The sequence below is a fragment of the Copadichromis virginalis genome, linkage group LG20, assembly GCF_057382275.1.
Source record: "Copadichromis virginalis isolate Kocher_CV1m ecotype Utaka linkage group LG20, C_Virginalis_male_GT1.1, whole genome shotgun sequence".
In the NCBI taxonomy this organism is placed as follows: Eukaryota; Metazoa; Chordata; class Actinopteri; order Cichliformes; family Cichlidae; genus Copadichromis; species Copadichromis virginalis.
This window is the reverse complement of record NC_140637.1, coordinates 18,344,813-18,371,025: the sequence shown is the minus strand read 5'-3', so window position 1 is coordinate 18,371,025 and position 26,213 is coordinate 18,344,813. Positions and strand designations below refer to the sequence as shown.

Here is a 26,213-nt window from a genome sequence, read left to right as displayed (position 1 = left end):
TCAAGGTGAGCTGTTTGGCCAAAAGAACCAGCTGAGTGTGTTCTAAAAAAACAAAACAAAAAAACACACATAAACCCCCCACAAAACATTGGAAAATGGTAAATAAGCTGGTAAACCATGGAGCACAAAATATTGGACAACTGAAATACGTTTTGATGGTGAAGGAAAAAAAACAACTTTTAACCACTTTTAAGAGACAAAAATTCTGATAAAACTGAGGTTATTGTACTTGGCCATAAAAATCTTAGAAATATTTATCCCAGAACAGTGTGATGAATCTTGGAGTCATTTTTGAAGAGGATATTTCCTTCAGTGCACATGTTAAAGACATATGTAGGACTTCTTTGTTCCATTTGTGCAATATCTCTACAATGAGTAACATCCTGTCTCGGAGTGACGCCAATAATTAGTTCATGCATTTATTACTTCAAGGCTGGACTACTGTAATTTGTTATTATCGGGATGTCCTAAAAACTCCCTGAAAAGCCTTCATTTGATCCAAAATGCTTACTAGATTCCCAATTTGAATTCAGGAGACAGACACCATCCCTACTTCTATGATTAACCTTAAAACTTTCCTTTTTGCTAAAGCATATAGGTAGGGCTGGATCACATGACCCTGAATCCTCCCTTAGTTACGCTGCAATAGGTGTAGACTCGGAGATTCCCATGATGCACTGAGTATTTTCTTCAGCCACCTTTTCCAGTTATAATGTGTTATACAGCTCTCTTCATTTAATCATTAGTTATTATTAATCTAGTCTAGTCTTTTGTCCTGTCTTCCTCCCCTCACCCCAACGGTCACAGCAGATGACCGCCCCTCCCTGAGCCTGGTTCTGCTGGAGTTTTTCCTTCCCACTTGCTCAATAGGGGTCATATGATTGCTGGGTTTTTCTCTGTTGTACTATTTTATTGTCTACCTTAGAATATACAGTGCATTGCAGTATAAATAAAACTAAATTGAATTGAATTGAAAATGATCAGGACAATGGAGAGGGTAAAAAAAAAAACACAAAATACCTCATGGCCCAAAGCATACTCTGTTATCTGTCAAACACGGTCGAGTTTCTGTTAGGGTTTGGCCATATGGCTGCCAATGTAGCTGGCCCCCACTGGCATTTATTGATGATCTCACTGCTGACAGAAGCAACAGGATGAATGCAGAATTATAGGAGAGCAGTCTGTGTGCTCAGATTCAGCCAAACACATAAAGCATATTGGACAGCAGTTCATCATTCAGCAGGACAAGGATACTAAACAAACAACTACAGCAACCGAAGACTATACAACTACTTACTGGCAGGAGAGTACACAGCAGTGACAAAATCTTTCTTTACTTGACTGTCAAACAAAAATCTCTTCCTCATACATTGCAAAATGAAGGCTTTTCTCACTGTTACATTCTGTTGCCATGTTTTCTTATTTACTTGCCATGTCCTACAGCAGCTGTGACTCAGTAGTTAGAGCCTTCCAGCTACCAACCTGATGGTTGTTGGTTTGATCCTAAAAGTGTGAGTGTGTGCATGATAGATAGAGAGCCCTTAAAGGCATAGAGTAAAGCAGTGAATCAATGTGTAAGTCTCTAGAAATAAGGGTGCTATAAGAGGAACTATGGTACTGCATGACATTAGGATATTGAGACAACTATATGAGGACAGTATTAGGATGTGTGGTCAGAGTGACAGATGGGTTTAAAGCGGTGGTGCGATTACATTAGGAAACCATCAGGAAGCCCATTCATATTTGTGAGGTTGCCAGATTAACAGATGAGGTTAGAGAGGAGTTTGTGGACTATAATGTTTGCAGATGACACTGTATTCATGGATGTAGTGAAGGAGGACATGCAGAGGGTTGGTAGTGTGACACAGGAAATTACTGGGGATTCGTATTATTGTATTATGTTTGTATTATTGTAGGGTCTCTACCCTACAATGCTAATATAAAGCACTTCAAGGCAACTCTTGTTGTGATTTGGCACTTTAGACATAACATTAAATTGAACTGAAAATTGAGATGGTGAGATGGAGTGAGATGGTAAATGGCCTGTATTTGTATAGTACTTTACTAGTCCCTAAGGACCCCAAAGCGCTTTACACGTTCAGTCATCCACCCATTCACACACTGGTGATGGCAAGCTACATTGTAGCTACAGCTGCCCTGAGGCGCACTGACAGAGGTGAGGCTGCCAGATACTGACGCTCTGACCACCACCAGTAGGCAACGGGTGAAGTGTCTCTCCCAACGACACAACGACCGAGACTGTCCAAGACAGGGCTCGAACCGCAGATCATCTGCTGTGGCCACTCCTAAAGGGAGCAGCCAGATGAAGAAGATCGAGAAGGTATATTCTTAATCTACCTTCTCGATCTACCTAAGATTCCTACCTAACCTAGCTAAGATTCCTAATTAAATTATCTATACTTAACAAAAAGTTATGTATTGTAAGTATATATGGCCCAAATGTTGATGACCCCTCATTCTTCCACGCTATTTTATTGAACACCTAGATTGCTCACTTGTTCTTGGGGGCCACCTCAACTTTGGACTAAATGAAGAAATGGACAGGCTCAATACAGCAGGAACTCAGCACAACTGGCTGTTCACAAATATAGCTAAACAGTACATGAGGCATTCCGGACTTTGCGACACATGGCGTTCCCTTCACCCCAGCCGTAAGGAATATATTTTCTCCTCATATGTCCATGACTCCTACTCTTGTCTGGATTATTTCCAAGTCAGCAGCTCACTGTTGAATGACACTTCAGACACTGAGATACACCCGATAGCTGTCAGTGATCATATTCCTGTATCTTTAATTCTAATACATAAGAAGATCATTCCGGCAAGTAAAAGCTGGAGATTTAATACATCATTGCTTAAAGATGAAGATTTTATTAAATATTTTAAAAAAGAGTGGGCTTTATATTTAGACTGTAGTGACCTGCCTGGAACATCAGCATCTGTTCTCTGGGAAGCAGGGAAAGCTGTGATGAGAGGTAAAATGATTTAATTCTCATCACATAAAAAGAGAAAACAAACATATTCAGAAATTATACGAAATCATCAAATCTTTAGAAGAAGCCTATGTGTCCTTCCAGGAACAGGAAATATTGAAGAAAATATGACAAACAAAACTAGAATTCAATGAAATTATTCATTAAACACACACACACACACACACACACACACACACACACACACACACACACAATTCTTAGTACAAAGACCCAACTTACTTAATTTGATAGACCATTCACGTAGCAAAAACACTGGAAATTGTTATTTACAGCTTCCAAAAATTTGGTTTTGGAAAGTCTTTCCTAAACTCGTTAAAAGTATTATATAATTCTCCAACAGCATGTGTCAGGACAAATGACCAAACATCCTCCAGCTTCTGTCACCAGAAAGGCACAAGGCAGGGACGCCCACTCTCCCTTTCACTGTTTGCAGTTTTTAATCGAACCACTAGGAGCAGCAAATCAGGAGGAAATAGTGATTAAGGGCATAAAATGATCTGGCTAGATGGAAATCGGTACCCATATCACTCATGGGAAGGGTTGCTTCAATGAAAATGATGGTCTTGCAAAGAATCACTTATTCATTCTCAATGATCCTGAGTAAGCCACCACCAGACTGATTTGGATCTCTGGAATCTTCTATTTTTAAATTCCTTTGGAAAGATAAACCCCCACGCATCAGCTTAAAAACTCTACAAAGACCAAGGATGAAGGAGGACTAGATCTGCCTAACTTAAACAGTACTTCTTAGCCAACAGGCTACAAGTCATCTCAGGATGGTTAAAACATGCCCTGTCAGATGAGCCCTAGCTACACGTAGACAGGCACTATGCAATATTATAGAGATTTCTGACCTACAATTCATTAGTTCAAACATCAAACGACATATATGCTTTAAAAGTATCAATATCAGCTCCTCTCTGACAGTATGGTGGGCGTTTCTAAAAATGACTGGCTCTTCATTAATCACATCCAAACCTACACCCATTTGGAACAACCCTGACATACAACAGAACAATAATATGATTAACTTCCCAGATTGGAGTTGTAAAGGAATTAAATACTTGAAACATATATTTGAAGGAACAGACTTTATTCCATTTGACAGATTAATTATACAATATGGGATTAACAACCTTTCCTCCCCATCTTCAATTGAATCCCTCCTCCCACACCATCCCACCATCACACATGCAAGGTCTTTAGGTACAGGTGCATCACTGAGGGTCAGGGGAGGCATTCCTCCTTTGTCCCCTCCTGCCCCCCTGTACCTCAGTTTTATTCTACAACTTAGACACTCACATTGCTAAAACTCTCATACATATTTGGTATGGACACACTAAAAAGCATCTTCCAGCAGGATAAAAAATGTATTATAGGATGAAGGTGATTACTTTAATCAACTTTGACTTTTTCTTCAGTGACACTTCCATTTAAGGGACTAATACAGATGAAAACTTGCCCTTCATTCAAACATTCTTTCTTTTGCGTTGTTGCCTGTTGTTGCCTAGTCCTGTGTCTTTGTTTATCGGGATGTCAAGAATTTCCTGTCATTTGGCTGTGGTATTTTGAGCAATGGGAGAGTATGACACAGTATGACATTACTGCGCAAGACCAAAGGAGAAGTTGCCTAGCTGGTGTTTTCTTACCCTTTAACTTTTCATAACGACCATGAGGACCTCTGGAACATTTGTCTGCCTATTTAATGGTAATCTATCAAAAGTACTTGCCTTGCCATTTTTTTCTTCAATTGCACACTTATCTGATTAACATGTGATGTTAAATGGTTTGGGATTTTGCAGGTCCAGCTTTCTGTTTGTTGTTGTGGATAATACAGCATGCAGCGGAATCACTTCTGCTTTCAGCTCCAGAGGTGGTAAAAGCAACAAACAGAGGGTCTGTAAAGGTGCCTTGTCAGTATGACCTTCAGTACAAAGAAAACACAAAGTACTGGTGCAGAGGAAAGATATATGAGTTTTGCAGGATAGTGGTAAAGACACCAAAGAACCGTTCTACCAACAGAACCTTCATTGCTGATGATAAGGAAGTGGGAGTGTTCAGTGTGACTATGACATCTATCAGACAAAGTGACGAAGATAAGTACTGGTGTGTCATTGCGACTCCTGGAAGAAATATCTTTACTGGTGTCAGCCTCCTCGTCTCCCAAGCAGGTAAACTTCAGCTTCAGATACTTTATCATGATGATAAAGATGTGCTATTGCTGATTCAGTAGTTTCTTTCTTTGCTTACACAGAATAATCACCAAACTTTAAAGTTGTAAATGTAATCTATTACTACTCTAGAAAGGCCAGCTCGAGTGTTGTCTGAACCTTTTGGCTAAACTAGTTAAACAACACATTGTTTGCCTCACAATCATGTTGTTTGTCATCTGAACGACCAAGTAAGTTTCTGAGTAAGATTCTTATAATTTTCAAATCTAGGTGACCATCTATATTCATCTGAGACACTGACAATTTATCAACATCTTAATCAAAGACTGATCATAATTGTGGTGGGGATTTTTTAATGTTGCTCCACCACAGCGAAATATAACCCAACCACAAGTTGTACCTTTGATTTGACCTTCTAACTATTAGCATATGAGTCTGAGAACACCTTTTAAATTACACTGCTTGTCATCTAGTAGGTAGTATGGAGCAGAAAATATATTGTATATAAAAGATGATTAAACTTTAACAAAAGCTATATTGTAAAAATGGTCATTTCTGATATTTGAATTTTTCCACTTTCAAATTTAATTGTTATTTCTCATTATTTCCATTAGCTTATAAGATATTATGTTATTATTAGATATCAGATTATTTCTTGTTCTCAACATCTGTTGAAAACACCTGATAACGCTCTGAACTGCTTTCTAATGCGATTATAAGGGGAAAGTCAGTATTAATATCAAGAATATCATTTACTGACTTTTAATGCAAAGTCTTCTTATCCACAGTGACAACCCCAACCACCAGCACACAAATTACTCCAATTCAAGATGAAAAAAGGTGAGAAGAGTCTAAGGCTATTAAACTGTTTACTATATCACCATCAACTCTTTATATGTAGTAGTAAACATTAGAATAATCATCTGTCCAGTACAAAAATAGTAACAGATAGTAGTACGTATAATTTATTTATTTATTTATTTATTTTAAATCTAGTTCGTGGGTGACTCTACGTTGGATTCTCTTTATTTTGATGCTGTGTTCTTTGGCATCAACACATATCGCTGAATGGAGAATAAAGACTGCAAGGAAAATATGACTATGACAACCATTTTACCCTCAGAACCTATACATTAATAGATTAAGTCTTACACTGTCATCATTTTCAAAAGGAAACATGGGTAAATTGGTATTAACAAAATCCTACTAAAACTATTCTTCCAGTGGATGTTCATTCAATGTGTGACCTGAGCTGAAAATAAACCAAATGAAAAAGAGGCTTTCAGACTCTTTTGTTTTTTCTAAGTATTTAAATGATTTAAATGTCATTCATTTTAATGTCAGTGCCTAAGATAACTTTAGGCTCAACTATTGAATATCCTATCAGCTTAAAATTAACAGCCTCAAATCCTAGAGGGCCCTTGGCTTTCACTTAATTTATTTGCAGATCTCATATGGGCGGGCACGATGATTGTTATTCTCTTTGCGATGAATCTCTGATATCTAAGATTTCTGTCAATATTGCATTCCAGAGATCTGAAAACCATGTGGAATAAAATTTTCTTCATATTCAAACACAGGGTGAACTATTGTGAGGAGCTCCTTCTAAAAGTCAAAACACTCACAATAAGTAGGTTGGATCATTAGGATCTCTCTAAAGTTATTTGAGGATTGCAATAATATAGTTTCACGCTTGCTTGACTTTTGCTTCTTGCCCTCAGTAATACATAATAGTCTAACAGGTTACCTGGAGCTGAAATGAGTTACTATCCAAGTTAATTTATGTAAACTTGTTAAAGTGATAATCAAAAGTGGATTACACTGAAATTCCTCAAAATTTTCCCATATTATGCACACAAAGAGAAGCAGTGATGATTAGTGATCATTGTCAAGCAGATTTGATTACCCTGGTAGTAATGGCTGTAAGACGTTGAACATCTATGACTGGTGTTCATTGCCATTACACCCCTATACAATCTAATTCAATAACCCTGCATTTAATCTTATTTTATAGAAAAATATAATGTTCACTTTATCTCAGAGGCATTGAATCATTTATTCTCTCGCTGTGCTGCAATATGTGTTGCCTTTGATATTGTGTCCCTCGTGCAGGTGGGGGTGGACAACAACATCTCTGAAACCTTTTTAACTGCAGATATCAGGTATTTGTCACACGTTCCAGTAGCTATGTCAATGTAAAAGTAAGTCAGTATTCAAAATATCAGCACCATAGCACTAAAGCTGTCTGACTAATATCATTATTCACACCTGTGCTCTTCCAGCTGTTTGTGTAAAATAATTTCTGTCATGAGAGAAGAAAAAACACCATTCCCTTCATATGTAAAAACGGACTATAAGGTTTAGGTGAAACATTTCATTTTAGTCTTCTAGGTTGTATAACCCAGACCCAATAGCTATTTCAGTGTGCATGTGGGAATGTGAGTACAGTTTTGAGACAAGAAATACATTGTTTAATGCAGTGGTTCTCAAACTTTCACAATGAGTACCACCTTATAAAATATATGGCTCTTAAAGTACCACCCTTATGACCCACATTATAGTACAGTAGTATAGGCCTATTTAACACCATATACTGTTTACATGAGACAATTTTATTTCTTATATGAATGTTATTGTCATAAACAGGATGTGACAAGTGATAATAATAACAACTGTACTGCATTAAAACATTCACAGCAGGTGGGATATCCCGTCTTTAAGTGATGAGTTGACAAACCCCGCTTCCTGTTTTTAACATGTTTTAATGCTTTGTATCTTGTTCCATTTATTCTGAACAAGCCCCTAAAAAGTTAGCAATCACTGTCGGCCTCTCTCAGTTTTTATCACCACTATTCAATTAAAGCTCAGTTTTTAAAACCTTACGATGTAACTAACTGACTACTGCCCAGCCCATGCAGCAATATATTAATGACTAACCTCATATTGTAGTTTGATTATCTCAGTTTTTCTCTGACTGAAGTTTGGTCCGTTTACAGCATCCTGCCATGTGATTACATTTGTCCCTAACCATCGGGAACCATCGCGTTAACTTTATCAAGTGGAAAAAAGTTAGCATTCATCCTCCAGCTTCACTCTGTTTATATTATGCTAACCACAGCTGTATAGTGAGCCACCACGTAGCACATCATTATATAACAGCTAGCCCAACTTCAGTAACCGTAAAAAACTGTTTCGTTTTCTGTCTTAATTTATGTCAGAAGTGATAGCAGAACTGTACATTTTAATTTTTCAGAAATCCCTCAATCAGAACATGGTATATTATTTAATCTTACAATTTTGGGAGAGACTTCTTGCGTACCACTAGAGGGAGCCCACGTACCACCAGTGGTACGCATACCATAGATTGAGAATTACTGGTTTAATACAACAGTTTTCAGCCACCCCTTGTTTCATTTTATTCAGTTTCCAAGGACCCATTTTCTCCTCTTTTTTTTTATTCCATGCTATTGCTTAAAGTCTTAACCAATAGCAAAGGTCAGGCTTTCCAAGAGTCTTTCAAAGTTCCAATTCAGAAATTAGCTGTTTTTTTCACTTATTTTCAGAGGAATCTTTTTTTGTTTGATAAGCCACTTAAACACTGACATATGGGTCATTCAAGAATAAAAAAGGCTTTGAACTCAAGGGCTGAACCAGTGTTGGGTCTACACATAACCAGAGGTGTGAAGCAACAAAGTACAAATACTTTGTTATTGCACTTAAGTAGAATTTTCAAGTATCTGTACATTACTTGAGTATTGATTTTACTAACAACTTTTTACTTTTATTCCCTACATTTTAAACAAATATCTGTACTTTGTTCTCTTAACATTTTCAAAACAGACTCGTTACTTTTAGTTTAACGTATTTGAGAGGAGTTGTTATTTTAAAACACTGCAAGCCTTCAAACTTCAAACTGATTTGAGTCTAAACAATAACATGTGAAAGGCAATTATGTTTGCATGTTAGTCACCAGGAGATGCGGCATAAAAAGAGATGAAAGATACAAAAGTCTGTGTGTGCCATAGTCCGGGGTTGAAGGGGGATGGTGTTTTTATTCATTTATTTTTTGGCACAACATCCCATAAACTGTAGCTGCAGTACCTCACCATAAGACAGGCGAGCATAAAGGCGGTAACATCTTTTAAGTGACAGAATCAGCAGTTCAACTCATACTGGAGTACTGTTAACACTAGCATCTGTACTTTTCCCACCTCTGCACATAACAGACAACATAGCAAAGAACCAATTTTAGGTTGCATTGCTAGATACTTAGTTACTAGTAACTAAAATAAATTACTTACTTACCAGTAGCCTGGTAAGTAAGTAATTTATTCAAATATCTTTGCTTTAAGATGATTCGTTTTAAAAGGCATAAAATTGTAACTTGGCAAATTTGTTAACTGTGTCTTAAAAACAAACAAAAACTTCCTCCGACCACAGGTACAACATGCCCAGGACCCACTACAGTTTGCATACAAGGCGGGTGTCGGAGTGGAGGATGCCATCCTGTACCTCCTACACAGAGCCCACTCACACCTGGATGGGGGAAAAGGCACGGTCAGGATACTGTTTCTTGACTTTTCCAGTGCCTTTAATACCATCCGGCCCTGTATGCTTCAGGAAAAACTGAACAGGATGGAGGTGGACCCCTGCCTGGTGGCTTGGATCTCCGACTACCTCACCGACAGACCACAGTACGTCAGGCTGAAGGACATCACGTCTGACACTGTGGTCAGCAGCACAGGAGCACCACAGGGAACTGTGCTGTCCCCTCTTCTCTTCACCCTGTACACCTCTGACTTCTGCTACAACTCTGAATTATGCCATATTCAGAAGTTTGCAGATGACACAGCCATCATGGGGTGTATCTGGGATGATCAGGAAGAGGAGTACAGAAGTCTGGTGAGGAACTTTGTCGCATGGAGTCACACAAACCACCTGCAACTCAACACCTCAAAGACTAAGGAACTGGTTGTGGACTTCGGGAGGTCCAGAGAAGGTCCACTGCCGGTTCAGATAGAGGGGGAGGAGGTGGAGGTGGTCAACAAGTACAAGTACCTCGGGCTGTGGGTGGACAATAAACTGGACTGGTCATGCAACACAGAGCACCTGTATAAAAAAGCCCAAAGCCGACTGTACTTCCTCAGGAGGCTGAGGTCTTTTAACATCTGCAGGAAGCTCCTGAGGATGTTTTACCAGTCGGTGGTTGCTGGAGTACTTTTCTATGCTGTGGTGTGCTGGGGGAGCAGCACAGCAAAGAGGGACTCATCCAGGCTGGAGAAACTGATCAGGAAGGCTAGCTCTGTGGTCGGCATGAAGCTGGACACTCTGGTGACAGTGGCAGAGAAAAGGACATTAAAGAAACTGCTGGACATTATGGACAATGCTGGGCATCCTCTGCACACGGCCATTAACAACCAGAAGAGTCTGTTCAGTGACAGGTTGCTTCTCCCCAAGACAAGAACTAACAGACTTAAAAACTCCTTTGTCCCACACGCCATCAGACTGTTTAACTCCTCTCTGGAGGGGAGAGGGAGGGGAAACAGGAGGACAAAGGAGGGGGGAACAACTAAGCTGTAGTGCCTCTTCACCTCACTGTACAATACCTTGTGCAATACTTTTTGTAAATAGTCAACAGTGCAATAGACTCAATACTTGAAATGTGCAATTCACTTGTATTTTTATTTTTTATTCCTATTTATTCTATTTATCCCCTTTGTATATTTTATTTATATTTGTCTCTGTATTTATATATGTGTGTGTGTGTGTGTGTGTGTGTATATATATATATATATATATATATATATATATATATATATATAACAATTCTGTAACTGTAACTTCGGTCGTTGCTGTGCTTTTTGGAAGTCGAATTTCCCAGAGGAACCCACCCGAGGGATTAATAAAGTTCTATCTTATCTTATCTTATCTTATCTTAAAAAAACAACAGCAGATGAACAGTATCTGAGATTATTTTTCTTACAAAATGAGAAAAAAGAAGAAAAAAAAACATTGCAAAAACTTGGTACAGGACCTGAGTAATGCATCTGGACTTTCAGCCTCATCCGAAATGTTCTCAGTGGAAGGGTTTGTGTCAAGAAGTCATTCTTGTGGAGGGGAAACTCAAAAAAAAAAGGCTGAGGTCTAACGAACTGCACAAGAACTGGGCACCAAAGCATCTGATTGGCAACAGCCAACAAAAGGCAGCCAATATCCAAAGAATCCGAAGAAGAGCTTTATATGTCCTTCAACAAGCCTAGCCTCATGAAGGCTGGTTAAAGAAACTGCTTGCCTTAAAGAGTTGATGCTGTGTTGAATAATAAAGGTGGATATATCAAATATTGATTTTCAAGCTCACTGGTGTTGCAAAACCTCTGTTTTGCCATTATTTCTGTATTTTCATGTATGTTTCAAGACATTTCAATTAATCACTGCTCTGATTTCCAATTTTCGTAGCAAAATCGATGCTAAATAAATATAATAATCTTCTTATTCATACGCATATCACAATCACATGTAAATTTTATGAAGTCATTCGGATACTGTGTTAAGTTTACAATACCACCGGGAGGGGATACAAGGTGAGAGGAATTTAAGAAGATGACATCATAACTTCTGCAGCATGAACCTCGCGCTTAACCTCGTCTCAAGATACTACGTATCTTATAACAACGTGAGAGGAAGTCACCTTTCAGTCTAAAAGCACAGAAAGGAACGTTTGAAGCGTCATGCAAAAGAGTTCGTGCATCATATTAAACCTATATACAAAGAAAACGCCTTAGAATAAAAAATTTTACTTTCAGGTTTAGAGAACTAGCTTTTACAATGAATGGGTTTTGTAGCAACATGTAAATTTTTTACTTTGAAACTGTTGTCCGGTATTATTCCGTCTCGCTTGAAAGTCGTAGTGGAAGTCGCTACTCGCATACTGGCTGTACCAAGTTTTTGCTCGCTGGTGCCAACGCCCGGCGAAACAGACTGCTTACGTTAGCTAGCAGTGACACAAGAGGGACACGGGTACGTAGCTAAAACATGTAACTGGCATATTGGGAAGTTGTGCAGTCGTCCGATTTTGTTTGTGAACTACGCTTTTCTATATTGACCTCATAGAAACTAATGGAGCGTTTGTTTACACCCTTACGTTATCCGGCTGCTAAACTAGCTAACAAGTTAGCATTGCGTTAGCAGAGTTTGCTAAATGATGCGCAAACATGATTCAGTTGCCAGTAATTATTTAAGTAGTTATCGCCACATTTTGTGACTAATCTAAAAAAATGTTTACATACACTAAACGTGGGAAGGTAATTTAAATGAGTAAGCAAGTCATTAGCTAACGTTAGCCTTCAGACAATGTTGTTGATAGCTGGGTGTGACTCTTAGCTGTTTAATTCTAGAAAACTCCGCTGTTCTACTTGGGTTCCATCGTCTCATTAAGAAGTTATTCGCAGTGGATACGACAGAACATTTTAATAGCTTAATATTGTCTCTAGGTGTCTAAAATATTGAATATTGGCCTAACCTTCGTCAGTTGTCACCTCCTCCTTGCAGGTAACGTGATAAACGTGATTGCCAGCAGCTTCAGAAAGCACAGAGATGCAGACTATCAAGTGTGTGGTGGTGGGTGATGGAGCAGTGGGAAAAACCTGTCTGTTGATTTCATACACCACCAATAAATTCCCCTCAGAATATGTACCAACAGTAAGTTTTCACAAACAAAAAATAAATGTTTTCACTTCAATGTGCATCGTGGTTCAAAATATTCTGACATGTAACTTATTCTATCGCAGGTGTTTGACAACTATGCAGTAACTGTAATGATTGGGGGTGAACCATACACCCTTGGCTTATTTGACACTGCAGGTACAATTCATTTTAGTTCCACTTTTAGTTAAATGTGTTAGTTTTATTTAGTCTGTCTCTTGGTAAATTATTTATGTGTATGTGTGTGGTCTCTCCTTAGGTCAGGAGGATTATGACCGGTTACGACCTCTAAGCTACCCGCAGACTGATGTCTTCTTAGTGTGTTTCTCAGTTGTTTCACCTTCCTCGTTTGAGAATGTGAAAGAAAAGGTATATGATTTTATTCTAAATACAGAATTTTTTTGGTTATTGAAACCCCGTAACCTGAGAAATTCCAAAATGGTCAAAATAGTAAAGAACGTGAAATACTGATAATGAAGACAAAGACAACAAGCAGATCATGTTACCACAGATAATGGTCCTAATAAAAGAGGTTGGGGGGATTTTTTTTTTTTGTTTGTTTGTTTCAAGAACCAGACAACTCTTGCTGCTCCCTCCCATTTCTTTCTTTCTCTCTTTCTTTCTTTTCTCAGTTGCTGGATAATTTATACTTTGATCACTTTGGAACAGGTTTTGTGGGGAGAAATGCCAAGTCACTGATATGGATTCACCAACATCCCACTAGACCAATACCTCTAACCCTCATGTAGTGGCCTCCCACTATAGGATGTGAGGGCCGCCCAAAACAACTTTAACTGGTCTAGATAAGTAGAATTGTAAACAATATGCAATAACTTTAGAGATAAAAGAAAGATTTATTGCACACAGAGCAGAAACACTGCTTGACCCTGGCCATTATTGACCCTTTCTGTGCCACCATGGCTACTTCTAATGAGGATCATCCTGAGCCATCCGTGGTGTCCAAGGTTATGACGAGCATAGTTTAGCAATAGTAGTGATGGTTCTAGTTTTATTATTGTAGCTTTTCCCCCCCTATCGCTCTATCCTGTAAAAATATCAATTTGGACTGAATAGAGCCTCACATTTCCACATAACCTCACAACACGTTCATACACATGCAGCTCAGTCACACGCACTAATTTTAATGAAATGTGAAATATGCAAATATATACCTAATGTATGCATGTTTTGTTTGTTTGTTTTTTCTCTCTGTGTGTTCCACATGTTCTCTTTCGTTTTTTTTTTTTTCTGTCAGTGAACTAGGTTACAATGTTGTGCTGTGATTTCAAGACTGTATTTTATTTATTTATTTATCTTTTACAATCTGTTGTAGTATGTAATTCAGCCATACATGTTATGTGAAAATTAAGATAACATGGTTTGGTTAACACATTCTCTACTGAAGACACAAAACCCGGCCTTAGGGGGTCTAAAACTACTGTACTCTTACCGCTGGTTCTAAGCCTGGATAAATGGGACTTTAACAGCAGGTGTAAAATCTATGCTAAGTCAATTTTGGACCAAATTAAAATGTGACGACCCCTTGTAAAAATAATGGAGAAATTGAAAGTGCCTATTTTAATTTTAGGAATTGTAGAAATATCTGGTTAGTTTGTGGGTTTCTTTTTCTCTGTGGTCCTCCAATAATAGAAAAGTTTATGAAAATGCAGTGCATTTTCTGGCAGTCATGTAAAATAATCTGTAGATCCCTGTTTTTGATGAGTTTGTTTTGTTTTTTCCCCACCAGTGGGTTCCTGAGATAACTCACCACTGTCCCAAGACCCCTTTCCTGTTGGTAGGCACTCAGATTGACTTGCGTGATGACCCGTCTACAGTGGAGAAGTTAGCCAAGAACAAACAAAAGCCAATCACTCCTGAGACAGCAGAAAAGCTGGCTCGTGACCTTAAGGCAGTCAAATATGTTGAGTGCTCTGCTCTAACACAGGTAAGATCTCTCATTACACAATACACTAAAAACTGCTGTAACAAGCATGTTTCTGAATGCAATCTCTTAACATGGGTAGAAGTGCTTATGTTTTGCTAACACCACTTACCTAAAAACTCCCATCTAACACTGTGTACCTGTCTTTCTTCCTCCTTTTCCTCTTGCTGTAGCGGGGATTGAAGAACGTATTTGATGAGGCTATCCTAGCTGCTTTAGAGCCCCCCGAAACTCAGAGAAAGAGAAAATGCTGCTTGTTCTGATGTCTTCTTGAATCTTGCTTTGCCTCTCGATCGTATGCTGCTCATTCATTGTAAACAAATGTCTGTTACTAAAATAAGCCCCATGCTCTTTCAAACTTTAAACCTCTGTACCCATTAACCTTTTTCCTTTGTTTCATGTGTGCTTTCTTTTCAACTAATCTCAATAATTGTCCATGCTGCCTATTGACGATGGTGCCAATCTTTAGTTCTTCACCTTGCGGACGAGTCTGTGTAACCTGACATGTCTTTGAGGGGTGGTGGGTTGTTTTTGTTTTTGTTGGGGTTTTTTGTTGTTGTTTTTTTTTTTTTTGTTAAGCAAACATTCCCTTACATTAGCATTGAGCTCATCCGTTGTACCCTATTTAAGCATCAGTGCTACTGTCTTTGACAGTAATATCTTTTTTTTTTTCTACTGCAGCATCAAAATTTTCACAGGCTTTTGTCTTTAAGACAACTTGATCACGAGGGGAGACTTGTATAATGTTATTTCAATAAATGAAAATTTTGATTGCCATGCTCCATTTTTACTCAGCTTTCTTTTGCGCTCGCATATTTCCAGAAAATGGCTCTGTTTTGAATATTAATCTTTTGTTTCCACAGAAAGGATTAAAGAATGTGTTTGATGAGGCAATACTGGCTGCCCTGGAGCCACCTGAACCTAAGAAAAGACGTAAATGTGTTCTGCTCTAAGTTTCGCAGCAGTCTTCACACCAGTTTCCAAATCTAGGTTAACAGTACTGAAGAGGTTTTCTGCACAAGCACATTCCACTATAAGTTGAGATATTTTTAAATATTAGCCTTCTCACATACTTAACCTTAAAACATACTTTGTGTAAGACTGATACACTTTGTCATAATTTGATGCCATTGAAATTTTGTACACAATGTGAACACTGAATGCTGACACTTAAGAAAATTCTAAGGAACACTTGGAAGTAATGTTTTGGTTTGGCCACGTTATCTTTGCAGAGGTTTCCTTGCAAAAGAAGTGATTATGCAAAGATATTTTTATAGAGCTCCTGTTTCAAGAGTCCTATAAAATAGAGCTTTAATAAATTCCCTTAAAGTTATAAATTTGCATTGATTTACTACTTAGGTGTCTGTAGTTGCAACATACTGTAAATCCTGCTGTCATAAAATGCTTGTTTAGGGAAAGCTCCACTTAATCTTCTCAACATAGTCTTAAGGTAAATGTAAGAAACCTAAAGAAATATGGAACTTCTGGGTATGTTTTTATCGTCGGTCTGATAAAAGTGGAAAATCTATTTCACTGTTACTATGAGTTTGAGTACAACTATATCCAAGTCATTTGCTTTTTCTGACAAGCATCAAGGAGACGATGTATGTCCTCAGTGATCATCAACAGATGGTAAAGTTAAACTTTGTGGAAGTGTAACTACTACTAATGTTTGGCCAGTGACCTATATTGTAAACTGCAGCACCATTAACAGGTTGAGATCCTGTAGAAGTTATTAAATTACTTAACTGATAATTATTGCCTTTGACTATCCCTTCCTAGATTGTGGGCTTGAATTTAATTTGTAAATATAGTGAAAGTAACTCGTAACTTATTGACTGAAAATTTGTATGTCACTAATGAAAGACTGAAAGAACCTTAGCTGAAATCACATTAACCAGAATATATTTCTCTCTTATTTTTTATTCAATTTCACAAAGTTGGGACTGTATTTTTGTTTGTAATAAAGGTTCACAATAAAGCAGTATTATGATTATTAAATCCTACTTTCAATATTTCATTTTGTCATGTTATTAGATGGTTCAAACTTGAGAACCTGCCTATAGTTACACATACATACGTTTGAACTACCAAAGACATCAAAACTGATTATTCAGTCATTTTTTGTTACAAATGTTTATTATCAATAAGGAACAACAGGTCAATGCAAACATAGTTCTATCGTTGGTGAGCCAAATAACACTTCTAAAGTATTACAATAGAATTCAGATAAACCCAGGATAATCTCATTATTGAGGCATTATTGCCTCAAATAATGAGATCAGCCACTGACGCCTTCATGCAACTACAAATATGTTCTCACCCAAGTTTTAAAGTATATGAAGGAAAGGTCAGACACAACGTTCAAAAAGCCTGAGAGCAAAGCTGTATTTTTTTTTCAGGAATTGCAATAGCTCTTTGGTATTTAACCAACCTCAGCACAAAAATATGGTGATGTTAGAGATCCCCCATTGTGGAGTTTGTAGTCACTGTGGCTACATTACATGAAGAATGTTTCAAATGTTTTCTACAAGCCTGTTTAGATTTATGCATGTGCACTGGTGGGGGAATAAAAGACATGGTACAAAGTAACTGTAAAGCACAACAATACACTTTCATGAATACAGTATATGGTTTAATGTGTTAACATTTAAGCTCACATTATCATTTCCAGTTCTCACACTACAAAATGGAAAGAACAAAAGGCAGGTATCTTTAAGGCAAATGCATAGGTTTGGTTTAGGGCTGTAGCAATAATGTAAACAAAGTCACACTGCCAGACAAGTAAGTCAAGGTACACATGAACCCTTTCACACATGAATTATGACAACCTCAATCATCATTTTTTCACAAGTATTTTTATTCATCTTTAGGCATGAAAAGATGAATAAAATACTTAAGAAAAAAATCCTGATTGAGGTTGTCATAATTCATGTGTGAAATAACAATAATTACAACGAAACATGTCATACAGGTATAGCAACATTAAACAGCCAGTGGGTGGCAGGGTATGGAGTGACACATCAGTGTCCAATGTAGTGGTTTATGTGCAAGTATAGAAACAACACTGACACAAATACAAGAAAACAGCCTTTGAATAGCTGCAGCGACCACTATACGTGAAAGGGTTAAATCACTGGATACTCAGTCATCTCATATCTGTAACGGAATACAAACATATCGTATAGAAATCATATTTGCACATTATTTGACAGAAACCTCATATAGCCAAAAGGACAGGTTTTGTCCCCAATAACTGTGTAGACAGTCTAAAGCAAACCAATCACTCGGTGGAAGTAACTGGCTCCTGGTTCAGTAAAACTCAGGTGCTTGTGTCTGAATTAGTAGATGTTTTTATAAATGCCTGAAAATTTCAGGTGTCCCATTACATCTGGCATAAAGGTAATACAGCATTTCCATAAAGAAACAACAAGAAATCACAACGGAAAAACAACAAGAAAATACAGTGGTGGTAGTTTAATGGTCTGGGGCTGTTTAGCTGCCTCAGGACCTGGAAGGCTTTGTGTGGTAAATGGAACAATGAATTTACCAAAACATCTATTTCCCAAAACATCCTGAAACAGAATCTCCTGCCATCCATTCATGACCTCAACCTAAAGCACACTTGGGTTCTGCAGCAGGACAACGATCCAAAATACACCAGCAAGTTCACCTCAGAATGGCTTAAAACAACAACAAAATGAACACTTTGGAGGGGCCTAGTAAAAGTATTGATTTCAATCCGATTGTGGCATAACCTTCAAAAGGTGGTTCATGCTCAATCAGGAAGGGGCAAACACTTTCTCAAACCAGGGTATACAGGTAATAGCTTTTCAGATCTACATTAAGTCATGCTTCTCATTGCACCATAACGTCTCAGGATGATATACACACACATATACAAAACTTCCTATTCCAAACCTTGTGCACATATATTAGTCATAGCTCCAGAAACATGAATGGATGATAAGTAAGATGTAAGAAGATAATGCGCAATTGTAGGCAAACTGTCAAAATATGATGCTAACTGTCAATATAAAACAGTCAAAAAACGGTTTTATCCATTTTGTTGGTTTAAGATGCAAAAACATCTAAATTAAAAGCAGGTTAAATAAGTTAAACATGATTAGTATAATTTCAGAGAAAGTTAGTAAGCACATGTTAAATGAATCCCACCGACTACATTTGTAGTCTATGTGTCCAGTGTTGGAAATAACTCAGAGCTGCCAGTAATGTGAATTCCAAAATGTCCTTTCCACCACCTTAAATCCCTCCCTCTACGTGTAAATCGAATGTATCCTACTCCTGGTCCATATTTATGAAACACATGGGTAATCTGAAAAACAAATAATCAGTCAGACAAAAGTTGTCCTTGGGTTTTCATGCAAGCGTTTTGTTGTCATACCTGTTTCCATTCTTCACGTCTTGTGCCACAGTAAATAGTCTCAAGTGAAAAGATCTCAATAAGCTGCTTCTTTTGATCTAGCAACTCTACCCGGATATCATAACTGCCGCCACAGTCGAAACGTGAAAGAATCCTAAATCAATAACACAATCCAATGAAAAAAAATCATTGGATTGGATACACAAACATGTATCAATAATCATTTCATCTTAGACTGAACTTTATGAGTACAAACTGTGCCTGGTGAGCCATATGTTTAATATTTAAACCTCAAAAACCTCTAATGACACAAAAACTGATAATTACATAGTACTTAGGTTGAGAAATAGATTTTTTTTGTAATTTTTTTTTTTTACATTAGTGTTATTTTCATGTGCTTTTCATTTTTATCCAATGACATTTCCCATTTTATATGGAACATGGCCTTACTTGTGAACAGTTACACTCACTGGCCACTCAGAAATGCCTCAATTTTTCATGGCATAAATTCAACAAGGGACTGGAAACATTCCTCGCGGACTGTATTCAAATGTTCTCCACAGTCAATCATTTTGCTTACATCTACTTTTCTTTAATACGATTAGTTATTAATAAGCAGTCTGTTAAAGACCCCATGTTTATTCTCACCAATCAGATATTTTGATATCTGGTTGGGCATGATCCATAACAGATGGACTGTAACCTTCCTTCTCCAAGTCAATCAGCTGTGACTTTATGCACATTCTGTGGGGGGAAAAAATGGTTTTCATGCTACATAATGTGCACACACACATTAATAAAGCAGGACACTTGGTCTCTATATGGTGTCAAGACCAGGAAATAAAAAATATAAGAACAAAGTAACCGTAAAACACAACAATACACTTTAATTTTTGTTTTCAAATTTCACATAGTGCTATATAGTATATGGCTTTCAAGTTTCCCTCTTAAGCATGTGTTAACATTTAAGCTTACATAATTATATCCAGTTCTCACATACTACAAAATGGAAAGTAAAGGCAAGTATGTGTAAGGCAAATATGGATTAAGTCACATGCTGGCTTCCGGACAAACAAGTCAAGGTGCACAATAAATCACTGAATACTCATTCATCCTACATCAACAACAGAATGCAAATATAAATCATACTTGCATATTATTTGTTCAATGAAACTGGAGGGGTTCTTATGTCTGAAGCAGTAGCTGTTCTCACAAATACCCGAAATTTTCCAGATAAAATAAAATAAAAAAATTACAGGAGAACACAAAATGTTTAATTTAATCAAATTATACAAATGCATCTTACAAATCATTACACAAAGTAAAATTTTCCAAACATTTTTTGTTTTAATGTTGATAAATATTGGCTCATGAAAAGTTGAGAGGAACCAAACCTGAAAAGTAGAGAGGAAGTGGAAGAGAATGGATGGATGGGCTCATGAAAATCTGAAATCCAGCTACAAGGTAGTGATCATTTTATTTTGAATTTGGGTAAACTTTTAGATGTATTTGTACATGAAATAGTACTTAGCCTGTCAAATTAAACAATACTCTGTAATCTTCAGTATTGACATCACAATGACAATCACAGAAAGCAAGTTTAAGGTGTTATTTAAGGTGTTCTGTGTGAAACATTAAAGAAAATAGCTTTTCACTGGAAAACTTGTGCACATACAGAGATTATAGCTCTGGAAACATGAATAGATGGTCAGTGAGATGTAAGAAGATAATGTGCAATTGCAGGCAAATGCAGGATGGAAGAACTGGACAAATTCCAACAAGCTACGTGTTCACTGCTGGACATATTTCAACGCTGCTGTCTGTGACACGTATTCCATACCATCCAGCCCAGAACTGTGTGTCCTTGCCACCATGCCTAAAATGAATGTATCTCACTCCTGGTCCATAGTCCCGGAATACATGGATCATCTGAAAAATAAATATCAGTAAACCAAATATGCTGGTGGGTTCTGCACTGTTACTAAACTTTATTAAATTTCACTTTGTACATACCCGATTCCACTCCTGATCATTCCACTGATCAAAGAAAACAGTATCAGGAGCATAGGACTGGATAACCTTCTGCTTTGCATCCAGCAACTGCACAAGGATTGAATATTCACATCCACAATCCCATCGTGGTGCATACCTGTAACGAGGATGTATTTGTGCAAAGATTAGGGATCACCAATCATATCAAGCTACGTTTTTCTCTCTTATTATTCAAGCCTTAAAAGGGATATATTCCTATATGTCATCAGTAAGTTTTGTTTAGTTCCACGGTTTCAAAAACTAAAAAACCTTTTATTTTGGGCATGACCTAAAGGTTTTTGTTAAGTGCAAATTTTTTGCACAAAGTAGGGTTTTCAAACTTTATCTCAACACCATTTTCTATATCAACAGGAAAATTCTGACCCCATGCCACAACAACAGAACTATTTGCAAAGAAGTCATGTCCCAAAAAATGTAATTTAGCAAAGCAAGTTTAGAGATATTATTTGTTTTACAAACGATTTAGATAATTTCATTACAGATCGAGAAATATTTAAGAATGTATTAATAAACCAAAGGCCACAACAAACATGACAATACTTAACATCTAAATAATTTAATTATTGTATAGAAAACCTATATTGAAAATTTTAAAATGAACTTTTCTACTATTGCAAAAGTAGAAGTGCTTATTATCTTGTCCACATCTGCCTGCAGTCTCTCTCTCATTCAATGTTCACACAGCTCCGCTTCTGTCTGCAGTTCTTTACATCCTCAGTGCTGCTCTTCAAGCCCACACTTGTATGATTCGGCTGCTCTGCTCCAGGTTTCACTCTTTTTGCTCAGATTAGTTCTCCACACTCTGTGATCAGTTCAACTACAGTTTCCCCGCTCCTCTGCACAGACAGCAACCTGCCCGGTTCTCCATGTGTCCGTAATCCGCACTGTCACATCTCAATTTTCCATCCGCGACACATTCAGCCTGCAGTCATTTTTCATCTTTAATCTAACTACAGTCCGCTAGCAGCTAGGTTAATAATAACAGATGGCAAATATAGCTATCAGTTAATTGCTAATAGAGAAATGGTTAGTGTTAACGTATGCATTTATAATAACGGGAGCTTTACTAACCTCTCGAAATTCTTGAAAAGTTTTGTTCAGTGTTATGAGGATTTACTATTTCATCTATCAGCGAGAGGAGGAGCTATGTGCCTGACTGTCTGCATTGGTCCTGTTTAAAGTTGTGTGTCAGCTAGAGAAGGCCCAGATGGCTCTGTTGGTATCAATGCTGTTGCAAATGAATATTTTTTGTATTGATTAATATCAAAGTATGATTTTAACAACCCTAATGTACATTTTAAATGCTTTTAAAAAGTGTAATTAAATGCTTTTTGCAACTAACTAAGGAACTAACTAACAAACTGTTAGTATGTCATGTGTATTCATCTCACCAATCAGATATTTTGATGTGTGGTTGGAGGTTATCCATAAAGGCTGTGCTGTAGCCTTCCTTCTCCAAATCAATTAGCTGCTCCTTTGTGCACATTCTGCAAAAACAGACATGATTTTAAAACAGTTTAACATTTAATACTAGTACAGTGGTCCCTCGCTATATCGCAGTTCACTTTTCGCAGCCTCGCTGTTTCGCAGAGTTTTTTTGGTGCAATTTTACATGTTTTTTTTCTTTTTATCCTTCTTCTTTTCTTTTTTTTTTTTTACTGGCTGTAGACCATTTTCAATCAATCAATCAATCAATCTCGTGGCGTGTCTCCTATACAGTACAGAATGCGTTCAGCTTGTCAAATTTACATAAATCTTTGCTAGCAGAAGACAACAAACACAAAACACAACAGTGTCGACGTCAAAGGATTATAAAACGCATTAATTGAAACCAAACAGTCAGATAAGTCAAACTTTACTCAACTCATTCTTCTTGCTTCCTCTACTTCCGTACCATTGATTCATTAATGTTGCATTCTCTCGCAGCTGCTCTATTCTCATGTTCTGGCCCTGAAAACAGGGTTTTGGTTTTATTCTACAATACTGGACTTATTTTTCTACGAAGCTTTGAACTTTGAGAGTGTTTAAACGAGAGAGAAACGTGTGAAAATGTTGATGCCTGTCTGAGAAAAGTGTATAAAGTGTGTAGTGAGGTGTTTTACAGCCTTAAAACATCTATAACAATTGTAAAATATACAGTTCACTACTTTGTAGATTTCACCCATCGCAGATTATCTTTAGAGCGTATAAACTGCGATAAACGAGGGAACACTGTACATCATTTGAACTAAGCATATAAAAATAATGGTCATTTATTTTTTGGAGGACCACTGGTAAATACTCACCCATAAGAGGTCACAAAGTTTTTCTTGACTACTTCATTTGGATGTGGCACCATAACGTCCTCTAGGTTCCACCCATCACCACCATTCTTTATTGTCCAACCTGCCATGTTTTCTAGGAAAGAAAGAAACACAGAAAAGGTTTGCATCTTATTTTAAACAAAAAAGGTTTTTCAAATCGGTTGTTGAGCTTCAAGGATTCTGACCTTCTCCTCTTGTATTCTTGAGGAGATTTCTTCTTTTCTTGCATAAGAAGTAAAATAACCTCCAGTCTTCAGGTGTTTTGGAAGAATCACAGAGGTTGTATCCTTCTCTTCTACATCTTACTCTCCATAAAGATTCACTGTCAGCCACTTCTTTCCACTGTGAGCACACCAACCGACAAACATGAACCACCTGGTCGGCCGGAACACATAGGAAGATTTCCTCCAGGATCTCCAGAGGAACAGGGAAGAACTAAACAAAAACAAAAACAAAAACAAAAAAAGCATTGATAAGGTGGAGCTTTGAAAAATTTGTTTAGTTTTCCATCACTGCACCTGGATCAATAGTCCCAGCTGTTTACATAATCTCACCATTTGAACTACATCAGCATTTTACAATATTATTGATTTCCACAGACAACACAAAAAAAAAGAAAAAGAACAAAACAAAAGCTTTTAAAAAATTAACTTTTCAAGCACTTCATTCATGAACTTTCATTCACAGGGTGGCTATAAAGCACATTTGGATTCCTTCTAAATGAGGTTCCTTTGTATTGCACTGAAATAGTAACTATTTAAACTGTTTTAATCACAAAACCTAGAAACCAAAGATGTGTATGTCTTGCAGACAAAACCCTGCCTCTGAATGTATTTTTCTTTCTACATAAGGATTGTTGCTAGACTGGAATTATAAAAAAAAAAGAAAAAAAAAAAAAGAAATGTTCTGTTGTGCTATGATTGTTTTCTTTTTCTTCTGATGACAGGCAGCTACTGATGACTTAAGCATCAGAAAAGGTTCCCCAGATGGTAAAAAATGTCAAGTTGGCCATGTTGCTTGTTTAAGTGACACAAATCTCCCTTTATTTGTTATGATGCAAGTTCAACCATCCAGCTAACAACATCCTAGTTAATTCTCTTCATCTGGATGTATTGTTTTTTTATTGGGAACAATCATTTCATCACTCATCCAAGTGACTTTTTCCATTCTCCAAATCTGAAGATGTTTCTGAGTCAGTCATTATGTGATGATGATCACATCAGTGTGATGCATAATCCTCTCTGCAAAAGTTTTACATTTGTGCCAATAGACGCAAAACCTTTGCACCTCTTTACCCACAAGATTCCAAAACCATTTTAGCTTAAAACCTGCGATTGTTCAGGGAATATAAAAGATAAAATAAAAGACATCAAAGGATCCCATCTGACTCACTGGATGGGCCAGTTTCACCAATATTTCATTATATTTTGCATTCTTTCTCCTTAATGCAGATTTATGGTTCAGCAGGAATTATAGAAAAGGAATTGCAAACCCATTTGAAACTCTGTAACCTGGCGTTCACGTCTCTAGGGGGCAACCCCAAAAACCTGTGATTGGTCTGTTGAGTACCCTTGTTTCCTTCTCCAATACTGCTGCGTCTTTACCTGACAATATAAAGCGCAATGAGGCAACTATTTGTTGTAAACTGACACTATATAAACCTGAACTGAACTTTATCACTTTGCTCTTTTCCGTTGCTGGCTGATGGACAACAAACAGCACATGCATAGACAAAGCTCATTCAGCAGTTACCTTGTGTTTAAAAGTCCAGTAAGGCACTCACCTCTTGAGCCGAGGACGAGGTTGCCTGCTGTGCTACAACGTAGCTTGTGCCAGACTTTGAACTCGCAGTACCATAGCTGTGACTTGCACCCATGACTTTCGTTTTCCTCTTCATGCCCTGCGACGAACCAAGGGCTGTAAAGTAGCCTGATGTTACTATACCCCCCTCGCTGTCTTCTCTAAAAACAAGTCTTTTCTAACGTCGTTGGTGCTGACCCACTTGTAGCCGACAACGCGGAAGTGCAGCTAGAGATAAGGTCCAACTGTTTTATAGATTAGAAGTCATAATGTTACAAGACTAAATTTAACCAACGACAAGTGACTCGTTTAATTTCTACAGTCAAAGTAATCACTTACGGGAATACATGGTTTGTACTCTCATGTTACGTTGCCCTTCCTGTCAGTTGCGGTGGTATTTACCTCGAGACATTCGAGTCGCCCTTCATAGGCGGGGTTATGCTCTAAAATGCTACAAAGGTAGTTCGTCCACAACAGTCACTCCCACTGTGATTGCACTCTCTAGCACGCAGTAACTGAAGAACACAGACTGATTATGTTAATACCGTAAAACACCGGGGATACTCCGGAAAACATACCTAGCTAACACTCTTCTAAGCCTTCTTGACGGAGACTTCCGCTATGGGTCATCCGGGGATTTTCCCCCTTTTTTAAATGAACAATTTCGAACAGCAAATAGACACTATTCATCAAATCGTTTCTATCAAATAATTTACGCAGCTTATTTCATATATACTGTAAGAAAGTTTTAAGGTATTTCTTTTTCCAGCTTTCAAACAACTTGGAATATTTTTTAAATATAATTTTTAATGCTAGAAAAGTAAATAATGAATGATAAAAAAA

At 37.5% G+C, this 26,213-nt stretch overlaps 4 protein-coding genes across 8 annotated transcripts; 2 read left to right on the top strand and 2 right to left on the bottom strand.

The window, feature by feature from the left end:
• Positions 1-4,638: 4,638 nt before the first annotated feature.
• Positions 4,639-6,446, top strand: LOC146684611 (CMRF35-like molecule 3). Its single transcript, XM_085444705.1, has 4 exons — positions 4,639-4,725; positions 4,820-5,188; positions 5,977-6,028; positions 6,185-6,446. Exons 1-4 carry the CDS (start codon positions 4,689-4,691, stop codon positions 6,285-6,287), a joined length of 561 nt encoding a protein of 186 aa, XP_085300831.1. The 5' UTR covers positions 4,639-4,688; the 3' UTR covers positions 6,288-6,446.
• Positions 6,447-11,922: 5,476 nt separating this feature from the next.
• On the top strand, positions 11,923-16,832 carry LOC146684610 (cell division control protein 42 homolog). Of its 2 annotated transcripts, none has more exons than XM_085445060.1 (6): positions 11,923-12,205; positions 12,737-12,886; positions 12,976-13,048; positions 13,149-13,258; positions 14,637-14,834; positions 15,695-16,832. In XM_085445060.1, the coding sequence occupies exons 2-6, from the start codon at positions 12,782-12,784 to the stop codon at positions 15,782-15,784; spliced, it is 576 nt and encodes a 191-aa protein (XP_085301186.1). In that variant the 5' UTR covers positions 11,923-12,205; positions 12,737-12,781; the 3' UTR covers positions 15,785-16,832. The 2 variants fall into 2 exon arrangements, with proteins under 2 accessions (XP_085301186.1, XP_085301185.1); XM_085445059.1 differs by lacking the exon at positions 15,695-16,832 and adding an exon at positions 15,005-15,615 and having other exon boundaries at positions 11,924-12,205.
• An 884-nt stretch (positions 16,833-17,716) lies between these two features.
• LOC146684609 (F-box only protein 6-like) lies at positions 17,717-20,022 on the bottom strand. The gene is made up of 3 exons (XM_085445063.1): positions 19,864-20,022; positions 19,237-19,369; positions 17,717-19,167 (listed from the first exon to the last, which is right to left on the bottom strand). Exons 1-3 carry the CDS (start codon positions 20,007-20,009, stop codon positions 19,024-19,026), a joined length of 423 nt encoding a protein of 140 aa, XP_085301189.1. The 5' UTR covers positions 20,010-20,022; the 3' UTR covers positions 17,717-19,023.
• Positions 20,023-20,076: 54 nt separating this feature from the next.
• On the bottom strand, positions 20,077-26,011 carry LOC146684608 (F-box only protein 6-like). Of its 4 annotated transcripts, none has more exons than XM_085445054.1 (7): positions 25,710-26,011; positions 25,354-25,615; positions 23,756-24,005; positions 23,553-23,664; positions 22,659-22,754; positions 21,229-21,364; positions 20,077-21,144 (listed from the first exon to the last, which is right to left on the bottom strand). In XM_085445054.1, exons 2-7 carry the CDS (start codon positions 25,465-25,467, stop codon positions 20,998-21,000), a joined length of 855 nt encoding a protein of 284 aa, XP_085301180.1. In that variant the 5' UTR covers positions 25,468-25,615; positions 25,710-26,011; the 3' UTR covers positions 20,077-20,997. The 4 variants fall into 4 exon arrangements, with proteins under 4 accessions (XP_085301180.1, XP_085301181.1, XP_085301182.1 ...); XM_085445055.1 differs by having other exon boundaries at positions 25,354-25,470; XM_085445056.1 differs by having other exon boundaries at positions 25,354-25,470; positions 25,773-26,011.
• Between the last annotated feature and the right edge of the window lie 202 nt (positions 26,012-26,213).

Excerpts from the sequence above, each read along its gene's own strand:
- LOC146684609 (XM_085445063.1), bottom strand. The coding sequence starts at position 20,009 with ATGTGTGTGTGCACATTATGTAGCATGAAAACCATTTTTTCCCCCCAC. Across the intron at positions 19,370-19,863 it reads GATATCAAAATATCTGATTG|GATTCTTTCACGTTTCGACT; the intron begins GTGAGAATAAAC and ends TTATTGATTTAG. Across the intron at positions 19,168-19,236 it reads GACGTGAAGAATGGAAACAG|ATTACCCATGTGTTTCATAA; the intron begins GTATGACAACAA and ends TTTGTTTTTCAG.
- LOC146684608 (XM_085445054.1), bottom strand. The coding sequence starts at position 25,467 with ATGAAGAGGAAAACGAAAGTCATGGGTGCAAGTCACAGCTATGGTACT. Across the intron at positions 22,755-23,552 it reads AACTTTGTGACCTCTTATGG|AATGTGCACAAAGGAGCAGC; the intron begins GTGAGTATTTAC and ends CTGTTTTTGCAG. Across the intron at positions 21,145-21,228 it reads ATGATCAGGAGTGGAATCGG|ATGATCCATGTATTCCGGGA; the intron begins GTATGTACAAAG and ends TTTATTTTTCAG.
- LOC146684610 (XM_085445060.1), top strand. The coding sequence starts at position 12,782 with ATGCAGACTATCAAGTGTGTGGTGGTGGGTGATGGAGCAGTGGGAAAA. Across the intron at positions 12,887-12,975 it reads CCTCAGAATATGTACCAACA|GTGTTTGACAACTATGCAGT; the intron begins GTAAGTTTTCAC and ends ATTCTATCGCAG. Across the intron at positions 13,049-13,148 it reads TGGCTTATTTGACACTGCAG|GTCAGGAGGATTATGACCGG; the intron begins GTACAATTCATT and ends GTCTCTCCTTAG.
- LOC146684611 (XM_085444705.1), top strand. The coding sequence starts at position 4,689 with ATGAGGACCTCTGGAACATTTGTCTGCCTATTTAATG. Across the intron at positions 5,189-5,976 it reads CCTCCTCGTCTCCCAAGCAG|TGACAACCCCAACCACCAGC; the intron begins GTAAACTTCAGC and ends TCTTATCCACAG. Across the intron at positions 6,029-6,184 it reads CCAATTCAAGATGAAAAAAG|TTCGTGGGTGACTCTACGTT; the intron begins GTGAGAAGAGTC and ends TTTTAAATCTAG.